The 23092-nt window shown below is 40.4% G+C and overlaps 1 protein-coding gene across 1 annotated transcript; it reads left to right on the top strand.

Moving 5' to 3' along the window:
* Positions 1-5100: 5100 nt before the first annotated feature.
* On the top strand, positions 5101-23079 carry ttyh1 (tweety family member 1). Its single transcript, XM_078252769.1, has 14 exons — positions 5101-5292; positions 6768-6997; positions 9330-9441; positions 12085-12419; positions 14777-14872; positions 15019-15091; positions 16507-16582; positions 16740-16795; positions 17079-17171; positions 17268-17360; positions 17458-17597; positions 18424-18591; positions 20133-20211; positions 22029-23079. The coding sequence occupies exons 1-14, from the start codon at positions 5158-5160 to the stop codon at positions 22110-22112; spliced, it is 1770 nt and encodes a 589-aa protein (XP_078108895.1). The 5' UTR covers positions 5101-5157; the 3' UTR covers positions 22113-23079.
* The last annotated feature ends 13 nt before the right edge of the window (positions 23080-23092 follow it).

The following is a 23092-nucleotide window of genomic DNA, read 5'->3' as shown; positions in this document are numbered from 1 at the left end:
TATGTGTGCTTATTCGCTTCTCTTACTCTAATTCTATGCGCATCTCTACCTCACATTAGCTCTCGACACTTTGCAGCCTTAACAGTGCTTTCATAGGCAGGAGTTCACTATCTTGCATCCAACATGTGAGTGAATTTTTTTAACATCTCCTTTCACTATGATTTAGCGCACACAGTTGGCTGCATTTTTACTCTTTCAGTAATCTGGTCAGGGTTCAGTGTGGTAGTCTGGACGGAGATTGATCAGGTTGATGGGAGTGTGCATGAATGTTTGGTGGGGGTCGGCATTAGCAGTGTGCCTCAGTATTAAGTGAGTGAGGGGTTAGACCCTGCTAATCCCTGTTAACAGATTAATTATCTATGGGCAATATCGTGTTGCTGCTGTGTTGAGAAGTCACTTGGCTTAATCGTTAAGCTACGATGGGCTACAATGCAACGATAAAGGGTCTCTTAGGGGTGTCTCCTCAATCTTAATCCCTCTCTCTCTCATTCACACACACTCTCTCTCTCTCTCTGTCTCTCTCTCTCTGTCTCTCTCACTCACTCACTCTCACTGAGTGCTCCTCTCATCCATCAACACAAGCACCTCTCCACTGTCACCAGACAACCATACAATTATTGGCTATTTAATATTTCAATAACTGCAAGAATTATTGGCAAATTTTTCCCCTTCTTTTTTCCCATTTTGACATATTTTTGGCATGTCTCCAAGCCTTTTTTTCAGGATGTTTTTTCAAGTGCATCAAGCGTTGAAGGCTGGCAGTATACCTCTTTGAGTGGGTAAATATTTTACGGACACCGGCAAAGAGAAGAGAAGAGGAGAGGAGAGAGAACCTCCCGACACAACCGAGAGAGGTAAGAGACTGTTCTCTCTCTCTCTCCTGTCGATTATGGCTTAATTGTTGATATGGTGGAAAAGATCAAGTGAAAATATGATGTATATGCACATTACAATATATTGCTAATTTGGATCCCTGCTTATCTTTACAAATATGCTTAATGGATGTCCATGAAACCAGTACACCATATTGCCTAAATGGATTCATTCTTATCTTTTCAACTATCACACCTAATAGATGAATTTTCTCATATTTGTAGAATAAGATGCTGTAATAGTTCACTTGCATCCAATTATTCTCCACCCAGCAATAGTTTAATTTGTCTCATATTTCCTCTAAATGCTTTTTGGACTATTTGTTTCAATCTGCAATATAATGTGTTAATAATGTAATGCATTTTGTTCTGCATTGGTTTGTCAGTTCGGTCACTAGTGTAGAAGCATTTTGTCACCATCAACTTGTCATGCTGGACTCTTGCACACATCAAAGCACTGATTCGCTCTGACTTACTGACTATGAGCTGCACTCACTTACCTTTGGTCAGCTGCACTCACTTTGAAGGTTCATTGTTGCAGAGCTGAGCATTCATTTTATAGATAAATGTAAAGTGGAAATTTAATTTTAATAGAGAATATTCTTCTTTTCCTTGTCGCTTCACGTCAGTAGATAAAGATAAACTTTGCAACCTTCATAAAGATGTTATTGAAATTTCTCCTGGCTGATGAAGTGTGTCGTGAGACTGTAATGCTTACTCATAAATTACACTCGTTAAGGTTGTTGTTGAGAGGCTGTTAGACGACCACTCAGGCTCTAATGTGAATTCTAAAAGATTTTATGAGGCAAATTGGAAATGTGCATCATTTCAACAGCACAAGGACCACATTAATTACATCTTCTGCTCAAGAGAGTTGTATTGTCATAAAAAGATAAAGGTGGAGATGAATTTTACGTGCTAAAGATGATCCTGAATTCAGCTGACAGAGCTGCCTCAGCCTTGTTCTCATTAGCTGCCTCACAAAATGGCCCTTTTCTTTACATTCAGACATCATGGATTCTCATATCACACAAGTGATTTCATTCTCTGTTCAGTCTGAGCTCCGTGTAGACTGAAGGCAACAGAATTATTCGGCTGTTTTTTTCTTCTTCTTTTTCTTAAGAGCTCACGGTTGGGTGAGAGTCTTCGCCATCCTTCTCCTCGTCTCTCCCTTTTTTTCTTTTCCTCTCCGCCGACTGAACTAAAAATCACATTTATGTGGCTTCAGTTATGCAATGGTTACAGGCATGATAACAAGCTGGCAGGAGACATCACGTCAAATTGAAGCTTCCTATCTGTGACAACTGATGAGTAACTGCTGCTCCAGAGGACTGTGACCATTATCTGCCACACACCTCTGTGAAAATCATTAGTGCAATATTGTCATCCATCGAAGGAAATGCTTTTCTATATTGACCCACTTTATTGGTGTTGGTGGTGACAGGTAGAATGATTCTCCTTTGATTGTGGAATTATTCCCTCACTTGATTATTATGCCTCTTAAAAAGCTTTTATTGTCTCCAAGTCTGATAAATGCACCTCATAGACCTGCCTCACAGCTCCTATACAACATCTAATCTAATGAACTCACTCAAGATAAATGGTCATGAAGGAATGCATAAAAATAACACCACACAGTCTGTTTACACTGCTGATGTGCGGTGGATGGATGCAACTCTCGCAGCATGTGTGAACCATTATGTTCAGCGTCATTTTAATAAGGGAAATGGAGTTTGGCAATGATTTGATTTGTGACAGTTGGGCTGCTGGAACCATTAAGGTGAACAGGCTTATTGTAATGGGCTTACTGCAGCCCTGTCTGGCCTATGAGCAAACTTGTTCTGAGCCATAAACGCCCAAAATCTGAATAGGAAATTGTCTGGCATTGAATGTGACATGTGGCAAAATCTAAACTTTTTTATCAGGCATAGTATTTAACACAATTATGCATGAATCAATAGGGACAGTAAAAAGCCTCAGCAGGGCTGATTGAGAGTTGTATTGAATAAATAACAGCTACATTAAAAGACAATAAAGGCCTTTAATTCAGAATCTATCTGACGTTAATGTATCTGTCTGTAATATCAGCAGTGAGCGAAGCTGTATAACCCTTTGTATTTAAGAATCAGTGCTGTTGTTGTGAACGCTTCTCTCTGTGCTCTCCTCTCTTGAGCTGTCTTAAAATGCTCCTTTCTTAAACAGTAAAGCTCTGATGGTCTCTTAATCTGGGCAGCCGATATCAGAGGCCAACCAGGCTCTTGTCTCGCCCTCTGTTCCCCCCTCTGCTCTGTCATTGTAATAAGGATTCCAGTGTATGTTTTGGCTAAACGGATTTACCCCTTGTATTTACCCTACTTTCTCCCCCTTGGCCAGCTTTAGTAAGCAGTGGTTGATGATGCAGTCAAATATATCATTCTTTGTTTAATGGTCCTCATGGTACCTCATACAATATTCTTCTCCTGCATATACTCTGCCAGGAAGACTTCTTCAAAGACAACATATACCCCTATATAATCCATGCTCTTCCTCTAGCAGATAACCCTTTTCATAAGGTTAAGAGAGAGGTCTGTGAACAATAGCCATTTGTTATATATAGTCATGTAATCTTGTGTTGCCGGCTGCTACTGACAATTATTATCATTTAATTGGTTGATCATTTTTGATTTATCATATGTGCTATGAATTGTTAACCTGGAAACCAGATCAATCTGCAAGCGCATGTTTCATTTGCTCATTTGTGACTTAGTCTGGCAATGCCAGACTGATGAAATTTCAAAAATAGTTTAAAAAATGCCATCACAAGAAAAGAAAAATGCCATCAAAAAAAGTTTTTTTTGTCCAACCAACAGTCCAAAACCCAAATATATTTAATTTAGGATTATATAAAACTATTATATACTTAAATAATAGTTTTATACTAGGGCTGTCAAAATAACGCGTTCATTTTTTATTAATCCATTCCATATTGACGTTCTAGCCGTTCTAGCCACCATTGGACTGTAAAATGAAGGAGGGAGACGAGAATGCGCTGCCTGGATCATTGATTGGAACATTTACTTGTAAAAATCTTCTTCCTGCCAACCCTGGCTACCGAAATCTGGTGCCACTGATATGTCTGCACTTCTCTCTGATGCTCTGAAACACAAACACCGCTGCACGTGACGCTAGTTAACACTATACTCGACAGCAGCTAACGTTAGCCTACCGCTAGCTAGTAGCTGGATTAAACACGGTTAAAATGCTGACAGCTAACGCTAAACGGTGTAAAGTTTGACTGTGTTTCACTGTAGAGGATTCAACACCGGGATTAACAATCTGCAGCTGCCGTCGGAGAAACAACACAGACGGTGCGTTCAATGAAACTGGTAAACTACAGCCTCGTGGTGCATTCGAAGTTATTGAAATCCATTAAATGTCCTTTTCCCATCTGGTTGTTGTTTTTGTCGTTCAACAGCAATTTACTAGTGAAATAAGTTATTGTTATAATTATTACATTATTATTAAATCATTTCATTTTGACCATATGACCTTAGCAATAAACAAGCTGTTCTTTAATGTCGCCGACTGTTGTTTAGTACCCTTCTCTTTTTTTTTTTAAACTTTCTTAAAAAGTATCGGTTCAGGCACCGTTAATTCTGTATGTGATTAATTTCGATTAATTAATCACAGAGTATGTAATTAATTAGATTACATTTTTTAATCGATTGACAGCCCTATTTTATACAAATATTTGAAATGCTTGAAACAGCAACATTTTTGCTTGATCAAATGACTTAATCAAACGATTACCAAAATTGCTGAAGATGAATTTTCTGTCGGCCACTTGACTAATTAATTAATGAATTGACAAATTGTTTGAACTCTGAGCACATCACATGCTCCTCAACAAAAGACGGCTGTTTTCTGTTTCAAAAATATTTAAGTGAAGATTCTGACAGGTAAAGCTGATAACAACTTAGCTTTGTTCATTCATGGTGCCATGAGGAACTGATCTAAGACCAGTGAAGCCAAACTCTGAAGTACAGGTAAAGCAAAAGAACACCACACTTACTTCAGCCTCTGCTCTGAGTGAGGTTTGTACACATATTTACACTCTCAAGAGCATGTTTCTATGGCTGACACTTTGACCACTGAGTTCGCGGTGTCCTCGCTGTCCTCTCAGCTCAGGAAGTCCTTCACCCCTTTCCCTCTCCTCTGCTCTTACTTCACATCCCGGTTGCTCTGACCATTCCTTCTTCTCTCTCCATCCCGCAGGGTGGAGGAGGGGGACCCGGCACAGTTGAAAATGGCTGCCATGACAACAGTGCCCAGCTATACCCCTTCACTGTGGGTGAGAGTGTGTCACGCCCTCCCCCGGCTGGACCTCACCATGCAGATGAAGGACAACATCTTTGTCCCCGACAGCTGGGAGTACCAACAGGTAACAGACACCTGGCTGCCACACCACATGCTGTACAGTAACTGTCCAATCTGAGGCGCCACGTTGCATAATACTTACAGCCCTGTTGCTTTATTTATAGTTATAACTGTACAGGTACATTGTACTACAATTAATTGACTGGATGATGGACAATTTGCTCTACATCACACTTTAAATTGCTCCATAGATCCCTGAATGTTACAGCAGTCTGCAGCGCTACAATGATTACATTTACAGTCCCTTAAACATTTTTTCATGCCAACTCATTGACCTAATTATTGGTGGTAAGATTACACTAGACCCCTGCAAGAACCACTTAGCTCATCTAATCTTTTTTCATTTTCTACCTTGCTTTAGATGTTGCAATTCTCTTCTAAATTGTCTCTTGCACCTCTGCCTCTGTAGATGCAGATATTTTATGCAATTTAGTTTCAGGTGCATGAGCTTCAACATTGTGTGAGCCCTCTTGCAGGTTTCCACAGCTGCTTTTGTCTGTGTAGTTCTAACTGTGCAGTTTCTGCTGCGAAACGCAAGGTTTCATCCTTCTTCTCCTCCAACAGGCTCTTACACAAAACGCTCCAGCCAGCAGTGTCTCACAGTGCGTGTTTGTGACTTCTCTGCGGTACAAAAAGAGAGGGGGGACGCAAAATATCCTGCAGAACAGAAAGACAAAAGAGACTGAAAGTGCTCGGAGAGAGAGAATGAGAGAGGGAATGAGTAATGCAAGGAGGTTGCTTAACAGAAGACCAGGCAGAGAGAGAGAAATAGAGAGAGTGAGAGTGGGAGTGAGAGAGTGGCAGTGGATGTATTTAAGTAGGTCACAGATTATTAATAGAGATTCAGTGGTGTGGATAGAAAGAAAGAGAGGGGAGAGTGGGGGATAGAAAGCGAGGGAGAGCGTGGGGAAAGAGGGTTGGGTAGAGTGGAGCGATGAGGAGGGGCTTCGGAGAGCAGGAGGTAAGATAGAGAGAAGGTGGAGGAATGGGGAGTGACAGACGGGCAGATGGATGAAGGATAATACTGTAGATATATGTGTTGAAGCAAAATGCATTTCAGTAATGTTGACTTTACAACATGAAGCCTGATCAAAAGCAAAGTCTGATATGGCTTAGTGACATTAATATTCACTATGGTGCAGATCAGGGATTCACGGGTTAAAGCCTTTAACTAAGTATAAATGGTCAAAAATCACCTCAAATTATTGCGTTATATTTCCATCTTTGTCAATGTATGTTTGCAAGCAGCGTGTATCTGTATCCTTTATCCTTTCCTTCACACAATTTATCTTCTTACTGTATATGTTTTTAATCACCATCTCCTGGTGCTTAATGGGGGCGGGACAATATGACAAAGCTATGGAATTTAACAGCATTAGTTGGAATTTTCTCAAATTTCTCTTGGCCACTTGGAATTGAAGTGCCATTTTTCTCATTCACTGACTCATCCTTTCTTTTCCTCATCTCCCTTTTTTTCAGACTCTGCTGGTTTTGTCCAGTTTATCGGCCATCGCTCTTGTCATCTCCCTCTTGATAGTCCTCTCCTTCCTCATACACTACTGTTGCTGTCACCGTGGTGACCGGAGCGAGGGATCAGAGGAGGAGGAGGAGGATGAAGATGCCAGCACAGGTCACGGTTACAGCGGGAAGAAGGGGCGGGGCATCTGTTGTGTCACGTGGGTGGCGGTGGCGGCTGTCACGCTGTGCTGGTAAGAAGGCGTCATTATCAACCACAGAGCTCTTTATAATCTTACTTAAGTAGGAGTACATAATCAGCAAACCATAAAGTATTAGTTCATAGTAGTAACTAAGTACTGGTTACTTTATAGATTTGTCAAGCTCATAAGATATGATGCAACCACCCAGCAGAATTCAAAGCAATCAATTAGCTGCACCTCAACCAGTGACAACAATAAAATGTCATTAATCCCTAATAAAAAAATCCAGTAATAATGATACAATAATACATATATCACAATGTCACAATTACTTTGATACTTAAAGTACACTTTGCTGACTGATGATGATGAAAAACCTAAAGTAAAAAGTAGAAAACTAAGTTTTCATACTCAAATTTGTATCACTTTTTTGGACTTTTTTTTCTTTTGTGAAATATAGGATTATTTAATTTTGCATTGTTTAAAGGAATAGTTTATATTTTGGGGGAAATAAGCTTATTTGCTTTCTTGCTGCAAGTTAAATGAAAAGATTGATAGCGTAACTCTGTCCCCGTTTACAATCTTTATGCTAAACTAATCTGCTGCTGGCTGTACCTTCATATTTACTGTACAGACACAAGAGTGGTATCAATCTTTTCATCGTACTCTCTGCAAAAAAAGAAAATAAGCTTATTTCCCAAAATGTTGAACTATCTAACAAGTTTAACGGGTAAATCGTTCCTTGGTGGTGCTAACAACTCATAGATATGTGAAAGGGGCCGCAAGTTAATGTTTTTTGTGTGTGCAAATGTAGTGGAGTTGAAGTATAAAGTAACTAAAAGCTAGAAATGCTCAAGCAAAGTACAATTACCTCAACATTTTACTTAAGCACAGTTCTTTTAGGTGGAACAGCAATAAGGCTGTGAATCACAAGCTATCACCCTCTCCATCGTCATGTGCTTTTTAGTCTCTCACACAGTCACCAATGATCACTGGAGAGGAAAGGAGGCCTGGATGACAGCTGATGGTCACGTTAAGTTGCTGTTTATCAACCACAGGCCTATGACGTGTGTGTGTGTGTGTGTGTGTGTGTGTGTGTGTGTGTGTGTGTGTGTGTGTGTGTGTGTGTGTGTGTGTGAGAGAGAGAGAGAGAGAGAGAGAGAGAGAGAGAGAGAGAGAGAGAGAGAGGATGATCTCAGCTTGCTCACCTTCAGTACAGTAGTCATTTACCCATGGGTGTTCCCCTCAGATCTGGTGACCATGCAGTCATCAAGTCAGTATACTGTCTCTGCATGGACCTGAAATGCTGCTTGACATCTGTCCAAGACGCTCTTGTGAAGTGAAAGTCACTGACAAAAAAGCTTGGCTGCCCATCAGACCTTTTAAATCTGAAGCTACATGCCCAGATGTGTGCTGTAATACAGTGCTAGTGCAATTGAATGCTTCAGCAGTGCTTGTTATTATATTCCAGTCCGTTTATATGCACCAAGACTGTATTGTTATATCACAGAACATAATGTACCAGGGATCTGATCTCAGCTGTCATAATGATGTCGTCATATACAGACTGTGGGTTGATGTGGTTCGTGTCTCCCCCTTATGGACCGTAATGTTAATGATAAGTAGTCCTTTCCTCTGATGCTCGATACAGGAGCTTTCTGTGCTAGACTGGATGAAAAAAATAATGTAGCAGTTTACCTCTTGAAAATATTTCATGTGACCATGTTTCCCCCAGATGGTGGCCTTTTTGTCATAGGTACAAAAACAGTCATTTGAAATGCAGCTGCATTAGGCAGCGTTCACATTTGGCAGCGAGAAATGCAAAGCACACAGACTCAGACACACTACTCCTTTTCCTTTCCCCCCTGCTTTCTAATCTGGGTCACATACTTTGTGGGAGATTGGGTCATACCATTCCTCTTGGGTTTGAGGGGATTTGACGGAACATCTGTCCCGAGCCTTAATCTGAATATTTGAATAACGGAAAGATATGTAAACATGTCGCTGTTTACCATTTTGAATATTTCCTTGCTGAAGCTTAACTGTTAAGCTAAGAGTCAGCTTTTTTTCCATCATCTGTTTATTCCTTCCCCGGCGCTCCACTGTTGGTATGCTCATCCAGCGCACACATATCCCATCCTCTCCAGCTCTATCTCCTTGTGTCACATTCATTTAACATGTACATACACACTAAATTAAACATTACATTTATGCCTCTGCTATCTGTTTTACTATTCCCCCATCTCTCTCTCTCTCTCTCTCACACACACACACACACACACACACACACACACACACACACACACACACACACACACACACACACACATACACACACATATATACACCCTCACACATATTTCCTTTTTTTCTCCCTTTGCAGTGTTGCCATAGGCATCGGTTTCTATGGCAACAGCGAGGCTAATGATGGGATGTATCAGTTGACCTCGTCTCTTCTCACAGCCAATTATACGCTAGCTTCCATCGATCTGCTGGTGAGTGCTGCAAGTTTGCAAGCAAACTGTCATGCAGAATATCTAACCTGCTTGTGTGTGTGTGTGTGTGTGTGTGTGTGTGTGTGTGTGTGTGTGTGTGTGTGTGTGTGTGTGCGCACTCTCATGCACTCATGCTCACATGTGGTCTGCAGTGAGAAAGAGAAAATGAGCTACAAACTTGTGTTTTTATCGATTTCCCTGGAGTCAGAGTGGTTTATGTGTCAGACTGCTAAATGTCCTCCTTCTACTGTAGAATATACAGGTCATGAGAACTACAGTAATATAAATAATGAATACTTGAATGAGTGGGGGAAAACACATGAGATAATCACTTCAGCTCATATCCATTCATATCAAAGAAACTAACATATCAATTATTAAAATTAGAGCGGGATATCTGCTCTGACACTCATAAAGCAATTGCATTAAACACAGTGGGAAGAGACTGAGAGAGAGTAAGGGAGAGGGAATAGGCATGCAGACACCGGACAGAATAATATTTATAATATAATAATTATTATTAAATAATATTTAATATATGTTGAAAGAAAGTATTAATACGCACATCACGTGATGCAAGGCTATTACAAAACAACATCAATGAAGAAAAAGTAACGCCTGCACACTTACTCCATGCCACAAAAGTTTAATAATGAGAACGTGTCGATCCGACTTGGATTTTCTTCAGGTCAAAATGTTTGCCAAATGGAAACCACACCCATATTTATATATCACGCAAACCAGCCAGCTGACGAGCTCTATGATGGCAGGTGTGGTTCATCCACAACGCCCAGGGTGACAAAACATCCAAAAACAATTGACAATTAACAATTCAATAAAGTACATCGAAAGTACTTTCCATCATAGAGCTTGTCAGCCTATTGGTGCGCATGACGTGTAAATATGGATGTGGTTTCCACTTTTCAAACATTTTGATCTGACGCAGACCCAATCGATACATTGTCATTATTAAACTTTTGTGGCATGAAGTTAAGTGTGCAGGCATTACCTTTTCTTTATTGATAATATTTAATACAAGCATTTATTTGCTAAACGTGAATAATAAGACACATTTCTCAAGAAATGTACTCCCACTGGAGAGTTTAGTCTCAGCCGGAATATTTACCCCAGGGCTTCCCTAACTGTTTTAAACAAAGGCATCTCTTCATAGTGGTTGATTTTTCATGGAAGCCCCCTCGTGCCCACACAACACACAGACACATTTTCAGCTCTAAACAGACCCATTGATATCTATTAGAAGATTGTGTTTTGACAAACTAAACAAAACAAGGAGCATTGCTTTAAAATATGTGACATATATGAACTAACGTCAATATTAAGGTAGATAAAATGAGCCTATTCTCTCACACTCTGTCGCTCAGTGATAAAGAAGTCAGCTATTTTAGTTCTGTCTAGCTATGCAGATTTTCAAATGAATATTGAACTTAAACAGAGAAAAATGCACACATGACTTCCCTGCATATACTGTAAGGAATTTGTGACATATTAAACAGGGTTTTTAATACAGTGATTCTTTTCTGTTTCTGTTCTGTTTTGACATATGCAAAAATGTAATATAAACATGTAGTACACGTTATTAGAAATATACAGTAATTTATTTTTGAAATGGACAAATCTTTATTTGTCCAGTATATATCTTATCTTATTATTATTTCAGCAAAAACTATTTCTGATGTTAAGCACTTTGGATACCTGCTGGTTGCTGTAACGTGCTATATAAATAGATTTTGATTGATTGATTGATTGAAAAACATCTGAAATTTCGATTTTCTCAAATGTCATTTTACATGTGTGAAATCACCAGGAGCCATTGACTTGTGGAATTAACAAAAATCTAAAGATATATAAAAAATGATATATATATATATAGTATTTGACAAAATAGAAAAATGAAATAACAGGAAATGGAAAGCAAAAGAAAACCTAACTGGAGAAGGAAAGACGTCCCGCTGCTGGTAGATGATTGCCTGAGATCAGACAGAACTGTCAACTTGTTACACTCGTAGAGTGGGCAGATTCTGAGGTCTGGACGCAGGCAAGGTAGACGAGGTATATAGGATAAATCATATAATAAGCATGGACTAAAGCTAAACAAATGAAAACTAAGGCTATACACTTAGTTGTGTACATTTATGTAAAATACAGAAATGTATGTATGGGTATGTAATAGAGATATCAGATAACAAGAAAGAAGCTTTACAAAAAAGCAGCAGCTGCAAACACAATAGGCTTAAAACGGCTATATTCTGAATGAAACAGATAACAAATTATTCATCATGATTCATACAAAAGGAATGTGTCTGTCTCTGTACTGCAGCCATCTACCATCTCCTCTTAATCAACTTAAGAGACCTTGAGGTGTTGTATATTTAAAAGTATTTTCATATCAAAGGAAATTAGATGAATCACTTTAGGTAAGTAGGAGTAAAAGTGAAGGATTTACCCCCTGATTTTTAACTTGTGTTATAGATTGTGAGGGACATGCATTAGCCAGCTGAGACACCAGATGCCCACAATCTTCAGTTCTTTATCTCATAACCAAAATCATCATCATCTCCGTTTTGTGGTTTCCGTCCCACTTACAGTAAGTTCCCTCACATTCTTCCTTCCTCCCTCTCCAAGATTTCAGACACAATTTCTGGGCTGCAGCTGTCTGTCTCTGGCCCCCTAACCTCAATGGAGGAGCTCTTTACCGGCAGTAAACCATTCTTGGTGTCGACGCGGAACTGCCGGAGGTTATCTGAGAACGTGATCAACCTCCTGTCCTCCATCTCCATGGCTCGGGCCAGTGTGGACGCAGGCCTAGGGAATGACAGTATCAGCGGGGCGTCCATCATTCCTCTAACCCCAGTACCTCCTTCTGTGGCCCCTACAGTGGTTCCTACCAGTGGTTTGATGCCCAGCCCCTTCTCACCTGGCTGGGCTGCCAACACGCTGATGGCCAATGAGGACTACAGGTGAGGCTGCAGTCCAGATCTGTTATATGTTTAATTTGGATCAAATACAGGCTGGAAATAAATTTATTTTTTTGGATTATTATTATTAGTCAATGATAATAAATGCTGTCCAGATATGTTTCCATATGCATATTAGGGGTGTGTGTATTTCAGATGATTCAGAAAATATCTACAGTAGATAGATGGCCCACAATCCAATCCAAACATGATAAACATATATTTCTGTATGACACAATCCAATTCAAGGCCAATTCAATAAAAAAAAAAATTCAGCTGCAAGTTAGGTAACACTTTTTTATTGGTCTGTAATTTTTCAAATAATTAAAAACAACATTTAAAATAGTTCCCTGGCAAGAACTACATCATTTTGCTCAAACTGGAAGGAAAATACAGTATTGCATTCATCACCTGAACATGCAAAAATGTCAAAGTTGTCAACAGCAAGCACACAAATCAACATGCCTTTTATGAACAAAGTTTTCAGTTATAAATGAATAAGGAATGATTATTGCAATATTTTCTTGGCTTTAAATGGAGCACTCTTTTCAAACGTAAAAACAAATGTCCCTATTATTAGTAACAAACTATAAATTTTTTCCCAGGGAACTTCCTAGAAAAACTGACCCGTAAAATAAAGTGTTCTTCAGATTCAACAAGATTTGATTTTATTTATCAATATTTAAACTTGTCTATCAATGAAACTAGTTTTCGGTAACTACATTTAAAAAGAAACACATATTTCCCTAAATGTTTGTTTTATGCTCAGACTCAGAAATCCCCCAGAAAATTATGTCTACCGCCACACCACCAACAGTAAACATTGGCAGCGATAGTCAACTTTCTGGGAAATAAGCTTAAACTTTCTCCCAGTTTGCCTTGATTGGTAGCTGTTTATGTTTTTTTTATTTGCTTACAATCTGTCCTCTGATAGTTTTGCTCATAAATGTATTTGTTCCTCTCAGTAATTGTGCAAGAAATAGCCATTCCTCTGAAGCAGTTTAGCAGTTTCAAATAAATTAAATGGCGTAACTCCATTCTTTTATAAAACAGTCTGGTTTCTTGTTCTTCCCATTTACAAAACTCACTATCCACTAAAACTGATCTGTCAGTTTTCCAATCCAGTAGTTTAACATTGTGGCCTTAAACATATATATTGATATATATGTGTTATACTTAGATAGTCACAAATATGCCTTTTACAACTTGTTCAGCAGAAGTATCAGTAGGTAAAATACAATCAATCCTTTTTATTAGCTTAGGAGGAGCATGTACATAAACCATCTGGATCAATTTCACAATGGTATATTGTGTGTCAGTGTTTATCAACACACCCGTGTTCTGAGTGTGAGAGGCTGAGGAAACTCTCCGATCCTGGATTTGTTAAGGGCAATGCAATGGAAACTTTATTTTTTTTAAATGACCAAATGTTCTGACTCATAATGATGGGATGCTTTTATATTCCATATTCCATAATAATAACAACATGAAAGTACTCTAGACATAGACTAACCACACACAGCAAACACAGGCAATGTAATGTATTCCTCCCTTTAAACAGTGAGAGGTGAAGTAAGGTTCAACCTCATTCTAACCACCTGATCTCATACAATGGAATCTTTGCAGTCTGGTGCCTTATCTTAAAAAGCAAACAAAGCTATTCAAGCTGACCACAGGCAGACATTGAGTGAATGTCTCATTTCTCTTTAATAGTGACATTGATGCATATTCCAGATCAGTAGTGTTAACAAAATAATCTTATTAGACTCAGGAGTTTTAATTCTTGGAACGGTGGACAAAGATAGCAAGTTTTAATCCCACATCAAGTCATCAAAAATCTGAATGTGATGAAAGGAACGCTGGATATTTCACACATCACCAAAAACACACTGGCTAAGATGACATAATCAAAACTAATAAGCTTTAAAAAAAGGTGCCAAGCTTGAAATTGCAACTGAAAAAGGAAAGGAGCCAGTAGACATTTTAGCTCGTATCCATAAGCATACAGTGTACTAACCACAGTTTTTTTCTTTTTAAAGCAGCAACATTTCTGGCTGCAGTGTAGTATCCCCTGTGGGTTAAAACAGCATAACATGCGCACATATACTGAGAGGTTTGTTCCTCAACGCAGAGGTCCAGGGTTTGAATCTGACCTGTGACGATTTACTGCATGTCTTCCCCCTCTCTCTCCCCTTTTTAACCTAGCTGTCCTGTCAAAATTAAAGGTGGAAAAAGCCCAAAAACTAACTTTTTAGAAGATTTTTTTGTTTTAAGGTCAAGACTAACCTTGCACACTTAACATTTAAAACATTTTTTATGTCATGGCATTTGCTTTATGTTGTGTTTCTTTGTTACACTAGGTGGCTATCATACGTGTTGTTGCTGCTGCTTGACCTCATAGTGTGTCTGTTCATTCTGCTGGGACTGGCCAAGCAAGCCCGCTGGCTGCTCATCCTGTGAGTATGCACACACGCACGCACGCACGCACGCACGCACGCACGCGGCGCACACACTCTTATATCTTTAGACACAGACCATACAACACTGGATTGATGGTCAGGGTGTTCTCTTGGCTGAAGAGTTTGTGCTGTTCCCCCCACAGGATGACTGTGCTGGCGTGGCTGGCTCTCTTCCTAAGCTGGGGCTCCCTGGGCTTGGAGACAGCCACTGTAGTGGTGAGTAGACCCAGTAAAACTGTTTTGGTGAAGCCAGGCCGGAGGGAGGGAGCGGAGGGATGAAGGGCTGGAGGAATAGGAAGTGAATAGGACTGTCATGGGAGGGATCACAGCTGAGGGAAGAGAGCTACATGAGGCCAAGGCCATGCTAAACTGTGAAAAGATCTGCCTCCTAGGGAACGCTGCAGTCATGGCAGAGGACCAGAGAGGCAGGAAAATGGAACAGAGATTAAAGATTCAATGTGCGGGTGCACAAGCGCGTTTGTGAACAAATTGTGTTTGTGCATTAAAGTGTGTGTTTTTGTGTAAGTGATTTGTGTGTGGGCGTTTGGCCTCGAGAAGTAAAGATGGAAGATGGAAGAGAGAAGTGCTTTCAACAAGAGCGAGGAAGGGAGAGGAAGGGAGAGGAAGAGCGGGAGAGTGCATCTTGAGTTTAAGAGAGAGAGCGAGAGCTAAAGTGAAGTTAGAGAGAGACAGAGTGGGTAAAGCATCAGCTTGCCATCAACAGTGCAAGACATGAAGCCGTTGCTGTACCTCGGCCCCTCGGGCCTTCAGACTGAGCCTGCACGGAGGTGGAAGTGTGAGTGTAATCCTATGAAAGTAAAATTCACTAACATTCTGCTGGACAATGTTCTGCTTTTAACGCCTAAACATGATAGCAGTGTGCTGTGTCTTACAGGCATAAATCTAGTCAGTAACATTTATCAAGAACAAAGCACAGAGTAAGTGTTTATGTCTCAAACAGAGGAGTGTCCTTTTTCAGTTCCCCCTGTGAAGTTATACTCTCTGAAGGGGAGAGTGATTTGGTCAGGGCTGGGGGTGTGTGAAGAGGGTAAATGGCTGTTTTTCAGCACTGCTGCCCACTTTAAGAGACTCAGTGTCATGTGGAGCTGGCGGGAGATGGTCCCAAGCCCTGTGGGTCCACACAGAGCCGCTCTGTCCCTGGTCACTGACAGGGAAACAATGGGCCAGCTGTGGGCCTGCCCACTTTATTCTGTCCCGGGTCGCCGCCTTTCCCGTCAGCCGCCGGGCTCTCTGTGTGGCTCTCACTCCCTCTTCTGGTGGGCGATCTCAAGCCAAGTTTGTTTGTGGCTATGCTATCTCTGACCTAAATGCATCCTCTTCAAAAAAATAAGCCAGAGGGTACAGCAGTGTATAGATATGATAAGGAAAAACAGAGGGGAGGATATAAGTGATGAGTGTAGCGCAGGTTTATCCAGGACAGCATATGACGCAGGCAGATCAATATGTGCCACTATATTGTGAGCAGCTGTCAGATATCCGAGGAGGTAAGTATGTCAGTCGGTCAGTGTGTCTACTAACTTTTTTCTGTCCCTCTCTCTCCTGATGATTTTTTTTCTCTTTTTTTCCTGTCATCCTTTCTCGCTCTCCCGTCACTCTCGCTGCTTTGCCAGGCTCTCAGTGACTTCTGCTCAGATCCAAACACGTTTGTAGTCAACTCCACCCACTTCAACACTGGGACCAGCTCAGGTACAGTATCAATCTGTCCCCGTACAAAGTGCTAGTTGTTTCCCATTTCTGCAATGCACTTGATTTACCTCCCAACTGTGCTCATGTCAGCACAATGAGTGAAATGTTTCTATTATGCACTGATGTGTTGTGCACTGGTGTTTTGCTGGCTATTCAGATGTGTTGGATTATTACCTGACCTGCAGCAGGCGCATGAACAGTCCGTTCCAGCAGGTAATGTGACCTCCTGTCAGTCACATGTCTTGTGTATATAACATAGAACATTTAGCTGACACTCTCACCCTCGTTATTGTAAGTGAACAGGTTGCATGTTAGACTTGCTCAAGGCCAGTGAAGGATCAATTATTTGAGGAGAGGAGGCAGAGCTGCTGTTGCGTGTCCTGTCCTTAAATGATCCACTCTCCAGATAAATAGCTAATCTCTTAGCATATTAATTGTATATATGAGCAACGATGCAAATGAAAAGCTCTTAACTCCACTGACTTGTTGGCCGCAGCTGCTGACCCAGTCGCAAAGGGCACTGTCCAACATTCACACACAGCTCTCCAGTCTGGACAGAAATGCTCTCACACAGTTCCCAAAAGCTGAGGTATGTTATAATGTGTTAACACGCAGCTTATAAAATAACATTTCTGCTGCCTTTTTAGTGATTTCTTTTCTTGTTGTAATTTTTTCGTCATTACAGAAATCACTCAGGGAGGTTCAGCAGATACTGAATTCCACAGAGGGCAACTTTCATCAGTTGGTGGCACTGCTGAACTGCCGAGGTCTGAATAAGGTAACCCAAGTTCATGTAACAGGACCTGAACTAACAGTGTATTACCAAAGTACTGCTTCTTTATTTTCATTTATATTTCTATCTTTTTTTCTTTTAGGACTACATTGACTCTTTGAAAGGCCTGTGTTATGATGGGATGGAGGGATTGCTCTACCTCTCCCTTTACTCTTTCCTCTCTGCTCTGGCCTTCACTGCCATCCTCTGCTCTCTGCCCGGTGCCTGGAGGAGCTTCCCCAGGTGAGAGTGTGAATATGTGTGTATATATGTGCATAAGTGCTGTTATTTTTGCTGCGATCAGCTATTGATGTCTACGACATTGTTATTTTCATCCACTCACGCTCATTTGTATAAACTTTGAATTGCAGAGCATAAACACTGCCAAAAGTAGTAAAAGAATGAGACCGTGCAAGACAGCGTAGATTCATGTTGGGTTCAAGTTCCTGAGAAGCAATTAATCCATCAGATAATGATTACAAAATGTTGGAGTTTATACAATGCTGCTTGGCATACAACGTGGAAAAATGTAGTGTATAAGAGGTAGTTGGTTGAAATTTAGCCTTGGAGAATTTCAAATAAAAATGGGTATATGCTAAAGTCTAACACCTCTAAAAAAAATAATAGCTGGAATTTTGGCTTTCCTCAACCCACTTCTAGATTACTTAAAACTAATTTTGTTTTTGCATATTCAGGAGTTTGGTGGCAGTGGCACAGGTTTGTTGGAGCTGCTGATATGGAGTAGGTAGTGAGTTCCAGGTATGCAGAAAACCACGAGAATCGTCTTCAAGTGTCATAAGCTAACAGCAAGATTAGGTAGTTTGTGATTGGTGCTGCTAGTGCAGCAGTCCTGTAGATCAGTAATTTGACGTTTTCTGTGGTAACCATTTGTGGATAAATACTTCACTTTTACCATCTGAAGTGTGCATCTCATACCTTTTTTTTATCTTGGAATATTAGCGTCTAACTAATCATGAATAGTGACAGAGAGAATCACAGGGATGTCTTGGCACTTATCATTTCTCTGCTCACACGTGTCCCTCTCTGTCTCTTTCATTGACGACGACAGTGAATCAGAGGAGTACGAAGACTCGGACAGCGAGAGTGAGGACCCCTTCACCTCCCATCAGGCACGTAGACAGACGGCCACGGGGTCTCAGCGAGGGGCCATGGCCCCCTTCTATAATTACCCGGGGGCCGGGTGGACACCCCCCTTTTCTAGCGCGCCGCCCCTCCCGTGAGTAACACAGACACTCAGACACACAGACAGACAGACAGACAGACAGAACGTCCCAGATGAAAGAGGAGGAGGTTGCTCTTAGATACAGTTTTGACAGTGTCAAGATCTGTACCTTTTATACAACTTTTATACTGATAGACCCAGATCAGGGATTGTAAAAAGTCCAGGATGCATACAGAATATACTTAAACAACATATAGAGACTGATTGAGCACTATTGATAGATTGTTTTTGTGCAGACACATAGTCTTTTTGGCTTAAAACAGTAACAGATGTTGCACACATATCTTTACTATAGAGAGTAGTGGGAGTGCAGTATAGTCAGCTAGGTTCACACACTTTTGTCTCTATCTAGACATTTAGTCCAAAACCACAGAGCTGTCAGGTTAACCACATGCATTGCAGACAGACACACAGACAGGTCAATATGGACTACAGTGTAGGCAGAGAAACAGACACAACTCCAGAGGTCTGTCTGTCTGTCTGTGTGTCTGTCTATTCGTCTGTCGAGTGTTTCAGGACAGACGATGTAGGCCGCTCGGTAATTTTCACAGATCTTGTCTCAAATGGCGTCCTGTCTCCTAAACAGTAGTAGACTACTGCTGTGTTGGGGGGAGGGTGTCATTGACGAGGCTGCGCTCGTAAAAACTCCGGCGATGTGAGGCTCAGGTTGACTATAGGTAACCCCCCCCCACACCCCCCACCCCCTCCCCCCCCAAAAAAACGTCTGCATCACTCTCATCTATCTCCTCACTGTGGTGTCCAAATCTCTCAAGTTATTTCTCTGGATCTGTCCTTTGTTATTATCATGACCTCATTCTCCTTATTGGTTCTCCCTTATTTCTCACTTTCAATTTTCTCATCTTATGTTTTTTTCCCTTTCTCCCTCACTGATTGTTTCCAAGCTTAGTTAGAGCTCTGAGAAACTTAATTGTGGACTATTTAACTTCCAATTCTAATGCCAGCTGATCATCTTGACTGCTTCCATATCTAATATTAACACAAAAGTACAAGGATACTGACTAAACCAAACTGTCAAGGCTCAGAAACTCAGCTAGCACTAAAAACACAGTCCACTTCTCTTAAATGGAATCTGCCCAGGATTGCTTTAAAAGCGTTCTGGGGTTTATCATGCAGATAAACAGATTCATTAAGAAAACAACATTACAGCTGAAATGGGACGGATGAGTCACACACAGCTCTAAATGCATGTAATTGCAGATCAATGTATAAAGCCTGCAGTGCATCATCAGTCAGGAGTGGACTGTACGCCTGCTGCGGCTGCTGCTCTCAGTGCCTTGCTTGAGTGCCAGTAGTATTAATATCTACTAGTTATACTGAGTGCTGTGTTTTTCCGCACTATATTTCTAACCGCTCTTTCTCCTTCTTTCCTGTCACCTGTCCTTGGCTCCCGTCACCCCACGGCCCCCGTCCCGTCTGTCTTTCTCAACGTGTCTCACCCGTTTCCCTCTCTCCTTCATCCTCCGTTCCTCCTCGCCCTCTCTCTTCTGTCCTTGTCTCTTTCTATCTCCATACAGGACTCCAAACGTTTCCTCCAATGGCAACCCTGGCTATGAGAGCCTACCATTGACTGACAGGCAGTCCCCACCCCCCTCTGTGAGTTCCTCTGTACTTGTGACGCCATCGCAATCTGTGCCATTTTATCATGCTGTCAGTGCACACGCTCGCATTAATAATCAGTAGCAAACGGACTAACATGGTGACCTCGCAGGACCCTGTGGGCTGGCCTTTTCTTCTTTTCGATGCTTCAAAAACGGCAAAAACATGAACAAGAAATTACATATTTTTCCTGATTTACTTGTACATAACTCTTTGTTACTAACATAACTGTGAGAGCTCTTCATGTTTTATTATCACTATCTGGCCATTTTACAGAACATCTTACCTTGACCATAACAATTTAAATATAATGAACAATAATGAGCATTCAGCATGAAATTGGCAGGTTTCAATTGTATCTCATGGTTACTGAGGAAGATATACATATTAGATTAGATTAGATTCAACTTTATTGTCATTGTGCAGAGTACAAGTACAAAGACAACAAAATGCAGTTTGCGTCCAACCAGAAGTGCAAAAAATATACAAAATATATGTGATATACAAAGTATAGACAGGTGGTCCATAGGCAGGACAAGAAATATATTGCAGTGTTATAAGAGCAGAATAAATATGGCTATGTAATATGAACAATGTATGAACAACATACAGATATGTGCAATGTAGTAGCAGTGACATTATACTAGTAGTAAGAATATTATAGATATATGCAGTGTATTAACAGAATGTATAATAAGAAAAACTGAATAAATATGGATATTCTAAATGAACCATATAGATAGATATGTACAGCTATGTGCAGTGTGGTAACATAAGAGTAGTAAGAATAAGTGTATGTGCAGGATGAATAGTATGAATAGCAGTAGAATATGGCTATGTATAGGTGTAATTACAGTATGTTCATTTGTAAATAAATAAATAGAACAGTATGGGTGGGGTAGGGTAGTGCAAATTGTCCAGGGGGGGACCAAGATGCAGAGCAAGAGTTCAATAGGGTGACAGCCGCAGGTAAGAAGCTTCCTCTGAACCTGCTGGTACGGGTGCGGAGAGACCTGAGACATATGACCACATTATCACGCGACCAGACTTACAGTCTCATGACAACTGAGCAAACTCCATTCCCTGGGGAAGACCATATGATGCAGTTGAAAGCTTCAGAAAAAGCTAGTTAGAGGACCTTGACCTTGATTTTTTTGTCAAAATAATCTTCTTAATTGACTGGAAACAGTTATTTTGGAAGAAGGAAGTTATAAAGGAAATCAGTAAAAGAACTCAAGTTCCCCCTCACTAGCTTTTTCTTGAGCTTTCAGTTGCATCTCATGGTCTTCCTCAGCAGATGAAGTCTGGAGTTTGAATCCCCCCCCCCACCACCCAATAAATGACCCCAATTTATCACAGGACCAAACATTGTCTTGTGATGACATGCTATCTGCATGACAAATGAGCAAACTGCATGTGTTAAAGAAGACCATGAAATGCAGCTGAAATCTGGAAAACACTAGTAAGTGGACCTTAAGTACATTTTCTTGTCAAAATAATGCACATATTAAGAACTGCATTAGTCTTCTTGACTGGCTGTAAACAGTTACATTTGAGGAGGGAATAAAGTAAAGCAGTAATATTTACAGCTTTACTTCTCCTTTGAGTTTAATTTGAAAACAATTAAATTCTGCACAGTAGTATTAAAGCCTGTTGGTCAGATAGTGAGCAAAACATGTCGTGCTGTCTTCTACTCTTAGGGTGATCACATGGGTGAATAACACATTTTGTTCTCTTTTTTCTCTTTCAATACACCTTTATGGACCACCTCGACCTCTCTCCTTTTGACTCCCATCGTTGTTCTGGACGTACAGTACTCTCCCAGCATGCTGACTGGTTACGGGGGAAGTCAATCACACCCCAACCCCGCCCATTCGAGGAACCTGTATTCACGTTGATTATTTTTTTGTTAGGAAATGTATAGGAAAAAAAAAAGTTTAGTTTTCATATGAATGGGCACTTTACTGAAATGAAAAAGAAACTAATCTAAATGAAATGAATGCTAGGTGTCAATTCAAAGTGCGTTATGTCAGTACCACTGAATATTATTATTATTATTAGAAGCACTTAAAAGAAACAGGTCTAAATGGACTGTTGATATAACCAACAATGATAATGCTGGTAGGATGGTTGTGCAAAGCTATGTACCAAGCCCACTTGGTCTAAATTCATTCCCCTCATCTGTCCAAACTGTGTAAACTGTGAACAGTGGTGAGGCAAGTCAGAATGGTATTGACATTACTACGTTGTAGTTTTATATTCTTAAATGTATCAGTACCACCGATTTATTTTTAAGTTTTTATATAAATATTGTTGTAGAAAAGCACTGGCACGTAGCAACAAGACACATTTTTTTCTGTGGTTATGCAGTTCCTTCACTTGGTATCATGTTTTTTTATTATTACTTTTTATAGGTGGAAATTCTGTATTTTCCTTGTATTACCTTATGGTATTCTGTATATCTCACGGTCTATAATATCTGATTAATCAAGAACATTTGCTCTTAAAAAATACTTGAGGGCTGCCAAGACCCAGTTTTAATGATTGGATGGAGAACTGTCAAGTCTTGAGTGGAGAACTACAAATCCCATGCAATGACAGCAGGTACATAGCAATATGATTCTTGCTACTGGTGCTGCAGTAGCCCTACCGTAACTAGCAATAATAACTATGTATAGCATTGGGTTTCTGAGATCTCTCCAAGATGTTTTGTGTATATATTTGGTCTGGTATGTTGGAGATTTCATTGAATCCCCCGTCCTTGCCAACTGACCTTGTTAACCCTTGAATTGAGTTTGTATGGTAATCAATGCTCCTTTTGAATGGCATCCTTTTACACTCAAGAGTCTAATATAAATAAAAATAACTTCAATAATCT

This window comes from Sander vitreus, chromosome 6 (genome assembly GCF_031162955.1).
Source record: "Sander vitreus isolate 19-12246 chromosome 6, sanVit1, whole genome shotgun sequence".
NCBI classification, from domain to species: domain Eukaryota; kingdom Metazoa; phylum Chordata; class Actinopteri; order Perciformes; family Percidae; genus Sander; species Sander vitreus.
Note: the sequence above shows the minus strand (reverse complement) of the source record. Positions and strands in the feature narration are given on the sequence as shown.

Coding starts and splice junctions, on each gene's coding strand:
- ttyh1 (XM_078252769.1), top strand. CDS start 5,158: ATGGCTGCCATGACAACAGTGCCCAGCTATACCCCTTCACTGTGGGTG. Junction 5,293..6,767: donor ACAGCTGGGAGTACCAACAG/GTAACAGACACC, acceptor CCTTTTTTTCAG/ACTCTGCTGGTTTTGTCCAG. Junction 15,092..16,506: donor TGGAGACAGCCACTGTAGTG/GTGAGTAGACCC, acceptor CTGCTTTGCCAG/GCTCTCAGTGACTTCTGCTC.